General features: G+C 31.9%; 1 protein-coding gene across 9 annotated transcripts in view; it reads left to right on the plus strand.

The window, feature by feature from the left end:
* Nucleotides 1-7,500, plus strand: part of LOC106881595 (uncharacterized) — a 191,000-nt gene that overhangs the window by 93,619 nt on the left and 89,881 nt on the right. For 2 of the 9 annotated variants that reach the window (XM_052967820.2, XM_052967821.2), the window contains exon 1: nt 1-1,573. This exon is cut by the window's left edge. The exons of 6 other annotated variants lie outside the window; for them this stretch is intronic. In XM_052967820.2, coding sequence (XP_052823780.1) covers nt 1,540-1,573 — 34 coding nt within the window. In that variant the 5' untranslated portion in view covers nt 1-1,539. The remainder of the gene's footprint in view (nt 1,574-7,500) is intronic. One more of the 9 variants, XM_089352190.1, reaches the window with a different exon arrangement.

The raw sequence follows: 7,500 nt of genomic DNA on the forward strand, positions 1-7,500 counted from the left end.
TTGGAACACCATCCACATATCCTTCTCTGTTATTGTTTATTTTCCTTAGCTGACCTGTCAGAATGTCCACAAGCCACTGCTACTATCAGCCTCTCTGCTACATTACTGCCACTGCATTGATGACCATCAACAATACTGCTACAATCATTATTACTGCTATTGCTGACAATATCATCACAAATAGTTTCATCACCATCATTTGTTTCCCCCTTCGTTTGTTTTCTCCCTTCTTCCTTTATGCTTATATTTCTCTCCGCCTCTTTCTCCTTTTCCTTCTCCTCTTTAATTCTCCTCCTTGCCAAAAAAAAAAGCATCAGCAGCAGCTACAACCCCGTTCTCTATCCCTCTCTTTACCTTATAGCTGCTACCACCACTATCACTACTTTTCCTCCTCACACTTTCAGTATTTCCAATATCTTTCTTATTCTCCTCCTCCTCCTCCTCCGCCTGCCACTGCTGCTGCTGTTCTAATTTCTTCTTCTTCTCCTCCTTCTTCTTCTTCTTCTTCTTCTTCTTCTTCTTCTTCTTCTTCTTCTTCTTCTTCTTCTTCTTCTTCTTCACCATCCCACCAGCCCCCTACTACTACTACTACTACTTAACCTTAAACAGTGCAATGGGAAATTAAAACTGACCCATTGTTGTTGTTATTATTGCTGTTGGTGGTGGTGGTGGTGGTGGTGGTAGTGGTGGTTGTGCTGCTGCTGCTGCAGTTGTGTAAGCACTAGCTTCATCTTTGGTGTTAGCAGTGTCAGCAGCAGTGGTAGCGGCAGCAGTGGCAGCAACAATAAGCAAAGCCTCTGACATGCAAACATCTTCATCTTTTCCCTCCTAGTCTCTATGCACTGCTGTGCTCTTCTTCTCTGCTCCATTCCACTTTGTTTTGCTCTGCAGTGTTGTGTTGTGTTGTGCGGTGTTCTGCTATCTTATCTGGCCGAGCAAAGTGTGATATAAAAAAAAAAAAGAAAAAAAAGTACAAAAAAAAAAGAAACCAAAAAGTGTGGTCCTGCTTATATCACTACTTTGTAAGTACAACTACCACTGACATCATCACAACTATGATTACAATTGCTGCTACTACTACTACTAGCAGCAGCACCACCACCACTATTATCAACACTACTAGCACAATTACCACTACCACCTTTCTTCTCTGTCTTCCTCTCCCAGTCCTTCTAAAACAGCATCACTAAAAGTATTATCACTCACTCTCTTATTCATTTTTTCCCTTATTTGATTCTCTTTCTATTTCATTTCCCAATGCCTCTGTAACCGACTGCCGCCGCCACCACCACCACTAAAAGCATTGCTAGGAATACTTGTTTCTCACACGTTTTCCTATACTCCTTCCCAGTATTCTATCCCTCCCACTCTCTCTCTCTCTCCCTCCCACATATTCTCTCAAAATCTCTCCTTTACTATCTCTCCCTCCCCCCTCTTTCTCTCTCTTTGTCCCACTGTTGTTTCTCCACCTCTCTCTCTGATGACACAATCTGGGCGGCAGCAGATACACTCAAGTTGTAGGGCGACTGAGACGTAACGATGCTGGCATGGGCCAAATACAGATTGAACTTCGGTACTGTATGAATGTTATCAAATTTCACTTTGTTTATGTTTTGTATTTGCTTAACTGGAGTTTTTCCTTTATACATAAATACATACACACACACACACACACACACACACACACACACACACACACACACACACACACACACACACACACATACTTATAATATATATATATATGTGTGTATATATCTATATCTTTATATGATTATATCTATCTACCTATCTCTTGTTCTCTCTCTATATATATACATACACATATACATATATATATATATACGTACTCATGCTTTAACTCGTACTTTTTTTTAATCCTAGGTCTTCTATATGTATATGTCTCTTGCATTTCTTCTAATGTAAAGCATATTGTATATGCATCATTTCAAAATGAGCATTTTAACCATTGCATATTTTGATATTTGCAGTGAGATGTTTTGATTTGTGTTTTGAGTTTTCTCCTGATATGCGCACATGCTCTCTCTCTCTCTCTCTCTCTCTCTCTCTCGCACACACACACACACACACACACACACACACACACAACTAGCATTTAAATTTCTTTTATTCATACACATAATTCTCTTCACATTTTTAAAGATGTAAACTTCTTGTATATCAAACATTTTCATGCCAGCTCTGTTTCTCTTTGGGTTTATTTGTTTTGTATCTTGTAATCCTCCTCCTCCTCATCATCATTTGATACATTATATACCATTCTTATTTATAACTTTTGCTGAATCTCCCTTTTTTCTTTTCTTTTTTTTTTCCTTTGCTTTATTTACATTGTCTCCCTTAATCTGCTTTCTGTGCCTAAATCTGAAATTCTTCAAATATGATGGAGTACTATTGCTTCTTACTAATTACAATATAATATTATTGTTACTATTCATCATATCCCTAATTTCAGAGTTTGTACACTTAGTTTTGGAGACTTTCAATTAGTTACTAATTAGTTTCTTGTTGCTATTATTGCTAAAAATATTATCATTATTATCATTATTGATGGTAAAAATAATGACTGGAGTTCTAATATAATATTTTTCCCAAAATCTGTAATGTTAGCCTGTTATGAGTTTATTTCATATCGCATTATCAGTTTTGTTATTTGATATATAAACTTATACTCAGGGATAGCTTATCATCTTACAGGGGTTAATACAACACCATTTTATATCTATTCTACCTAAGCCGTAGGTATTTTCATTTGAAAACTTGTAAAGAATTACAATCTTTTTTATTTAGCTTCAATAGGTATCTATCCATCTATCTATCTATCTAACTATCTATCTATCTATCTATCTATCTATCTATCTAGATATATACACGTATACACACACACATATATATATACATAATATATATATATATATATATATATATATATATATATATATTTGAGAAAATGAATAAAAATTACAATTGTGATAAATATTTTCTACTTTAATGTTTACATGCTTACAAATTGCATTATGACTGTTTTTCAGTGATCAGAGTTCTTTTAGTATAGTTTTGGTCTCCACCAGGATTTACAAACACACACTGCCTACACATACATACACACACCGCCTACACATACATACACACACCTACACATGCTTACACACACACACACATAATAAATATGCATATATTTATGCACACACATGTGTGTGTATATATATATATATCCGTATACATATATTTATACACACACACCTGTATATATATATATATATTTAATTAATTAATTAATTAATTTATTTATTTATATATGAATACATATGCATATATTTTATATAATATACATATATATAATTTCCCATATAAATTTACATAAAGAGTTTCCATTACATTATCTAAAGACTTCAGAAGAAATTGCAATATCTTTGGAGTTTTCAAATTCACATGAAATTTTCTATCCTTCTTAAATTGTGTTGCTTCTCTTTTAGGCTATCATCTTCTCTTCTATACTTTCATATTAATTCTGTTTTTTCATGTTGCTATTAATTATTTCAAATTACTTTTCATTTTAGTTTGTTTTCAATTGAGTGATTTTCACATAACTCTCTAAATATAAGTTTTGTGCTGTATGTGTGCATGCTTGTGTAAAGAAAGAATGATAAAAAGGGAATCCCTTTATCTACTTACAAATGAAAGAAAAGAAAAAAAGAAAAGAAGTCTGTATTTTATCTTCGGTCCTTTATTTTAATTACCTTAACAAATATATATTCAATATGAAATGTCACTCTTTTGTTGAGATATTCTTTACCACTCACTTGTGTGTGTGTGGTGTGTGTATGTGTATGTATATAAATGTGTATGTGTGTGTATATATATATATAGATATAAATATATATATGTGTATGTATATGTATATATATGAAATAATTAATAGCAACATGTTAAAAGACAATATATATATATATATATATATTTATATATATATTTGTATATATATGTGTGTGTATGTGCGTCTGTGTGTGTATATATATATATATATATATATATATATATATATATATATATATATATGTATATGTATATATTCCTCTGTGTGAATTTATATGCATATTATACGATGTAGATTACATATTCTTTGAATTTTGCTTAAAAATATTTTGAAAATCATTATTACATGCTCTTCATTTGCCTTCTTGAGCATGTCTCCCAAGTGTCCATGCCTGCTTGCTTGTTTGCACTTGCTGCAGCCAAACAAAATGGGTAGACTTGTAAGCTTAAAATGAAATGCATGAGAGTCTGGAGGCGTATACCTTTATGCTTAATCAAACAGTTACAGCGCCACGTTGTCGTATCCTCTAACACACCCTGCATAAGTAGTTGCAGGGAAAACGAAAATGAATACAAACAAAAGCAAAGGAAAACGAAGGGAGGAGGAAGGAAAAGTAAACCCAAGAATCAAAAAAAAAAAAAAAAAAGACACATGTGAAAATAGAAATTGAGTATGCGTTTGTAAGCCAATGAGAGTTGTTCTTTAGAATCAATGCTTTGCTAGAAGATCTTAAGGTATGTGTGTGTGTGTTGTGTTGAATAAATATTCATCATGAATAACTTAACACGGTGCCATAACTCTCTGAATTAAATATTCTTCCTATTCAGTTTTTATCGAAAATAAAAATAAAATCTTTTGAGAATTAGCTTTATTGCAAGATTTCTGTGAAATTTATTTTGTTATATTTTAAATAGTTATTCATTTGTTTTGTTTTTATTAAGTTTACTTTTAAAGTTTTTTTTTTTTTTAAGATTTCAAGATTTCAATACCAACAACAACAATTACAATGATAATATAAAGATTTTAAGCTGTATATTCTGAAGACATTAGATGTTCTTATTTTAGAATTGATTTCGAGATAACAAATTGTATATCAAGTTGTAAACAACTCCTCTCTCCCCTCCTCTTTATCTTTTCCTCACACAAACACACTCCAGCAGACACTTGTGTTTATAAGCATGCTTGTAAGCATGTATGTATGTATGTATGATCCATGTATTTATACATGTATGTGTGTGTATATATATATATATATATATATATATATATATATATATATATATATATATATATATATATATAATTCTAAATATTCTGTAATGCCAATTTTTGCTTTTCTCTCATGTGAAAGTTGAGAAATTAGCATTGGAAGAGATTTGAATGTGTGGGTGTATTATTACTTTTTATTAATTTGTAAGATGATTTGTTTTATATACATATCTGTTCTTTACATCAATTACTTTCAGTTTGATAATAAAAAGTTATCCTTGCTACCATTAACTTAAAAGAAGACAAATGACAGACATCAGATTTCTACTAATTCTAATTAACTATTTACGTTTTTGCTGTTTGTCAGTTACCTTATAAGTAAATGAATTGGTTTAGGGAAAGCAAGCTGTGGTCTTTCATCAATCTAACTCATTTATATGATTTCCTGTTATCGTTATTTGCATATTTAGGCTTACATTTGTTTTGATGGCAGCAGTAGTAGAGAATAATTAGAATAGCTTACTGTGTGTGTGTGTGTGTGTGTGTGTGTGTGTGTGTGTGTGTGTGTGTGTGTGTGTGTGTGTGTGTGTGTGTGTGTACGTGCGTGCGTGTGTGTATTTGTTTTCAGTTCCTGAAGAATATGGCATTCTGCTATGTAAGTGGATCAGAAGAGTAAGCGCTGCTTCTTCATCCGCCAATCACAACCCATCTTTAGTTTTGCTTGTATGCCAGAAGGTGGGTTTCTATCTAGCCAATAAGGAAGGAATGCCACTGTCACTTTTCAGCAAAAGCTTGTTGTTGTGGTTGTTGTCATTATTGTCGTCGATTATATTGTTGATGTAGCTGTAAGTTTTGCATTTGTTGTTGATATTCTGGCACTCTCTCATTATTATACTAACATCATTAGATTTAAAATATCTAGCATTTATTTATATTTTATTCAATGCTTTCAAGAACTAAACTATTTTTAGTGTGTCTGCTTATATATTGTTTGTGTATGTGCATCTGTGTATGTGTGAGTATTTGTGCCTGTGTGTGTGAGAGAGAGAGAGAGTATGTGCTTTTGTGTATTTCTCTATACTTGTTTGTACAAATATCTCAGTGCAGATATATATAAATCTACATGTGTCTAAGTATAGCTAAAAGTTTGAGTGTGATACATGTGTTTATGATGGAGAGTATGTGTATATATTTGTGAATATATTTGTGAGTGGATGTGTGAATATATATAATAAGCCTTTTTATATATGTGTATGTGCATTAGTAAGATGTGAGAGCATGTATGTACAACTGTTTAATTTCTCTCCATTTGTTTTCTCTTTTTTTAAATTATGTCTCTCATTTCCAAATTTTCCAAATTACTTTTTATCTTTTGAGTTAATTCTTGTTGCTGTCATCATCAAAGTAAATCAGTTTTCATCATCATCATTGTCAGTATCAGCAACATGTCACTATTTTGAAGTGATTTGTCTTTGTATCTATGCTTAGTAGAAGTCTCTCCAGGTTGCATCATGTTGAGGTTATCCATAATTTGTAGCATGTGGCATTGATTGCTTACTCATCAATATGTTGCAAAGTGAATGATTAATCACATACCTGCATGAGTATCCGAGGCCAGAACTTCACTTTTCAGTCGGGTAAATATATGCAAATTTAAATGTGAGAAAATAAAATAAAGCTAAAAGTAGTATTTGGATATTTTAATGATTGTACCAAACAATGTGTGTGCGTGTGTTTGTGTGTGTGTGTGTCTGCGTGTGTTTGTGTGTGTGTGTGCACACATGTATGTGTGAGTGTGTTTAAACATGCACTGTTATGATGAGTTTTCATCTAGCATTTGATAAAAAAAAATAGTTGAACCAAATAGAAATTAAATGAAATATATTAAAAGAATATTTAACACAAGGAATTAAATGTACACACACACACACACACAGTTGCATACACAGAAACACATACATACATTCAAAGGATATTATTTGTAAAAAAGATGAATTTAAGCAAAACATATTCTCTAGCAAACAAATATGTGTATACGTATGAATGCTTATGCATGTATGTATGTATATATGTATGTATGTATATGTATGTATCTCTCTCTCTCTCTCTCCCTCTCCCTTTCTCTCTCAATATGTATATATATATATATATATATATATATATATATATATATATATATATATATGTGGCCATGTGGAACTATTACATCACTTGGATGCAGAGGAGCATCTAGACATAAAACAAAGTGATTTAATGAATTCTTTCTAATCCATCACAAATTAATTATTAGCATGATTTTTTAGGCATTGATGTTCCAAATTGCCAGCAGGTTATGCACATACATACATGCATAAATACACACACACACACACACATATATAATCATCATCATATGCGTGTATGTGCGCATGTGAGCACATGTGTATATATGTATATATGCATGTATATATATATAT

The sequence above is a fragment of the Octopus bimaculoides genome, chromosome 5, assembly GCF_046866305.1.
Source record: "Octopus bimaculoides isolate indiv1 chromosome 5, ASM4686630v1, whole genome shotgun sequence".
In the NCBI taxonomy this organism is placed as follows: domain Eukaryota; kingdom Metazoa; phylum Mollusca; class Cephalopoda; order Octopoda; family Octopodidae; genus Octopus; species Octopus bimaculoides.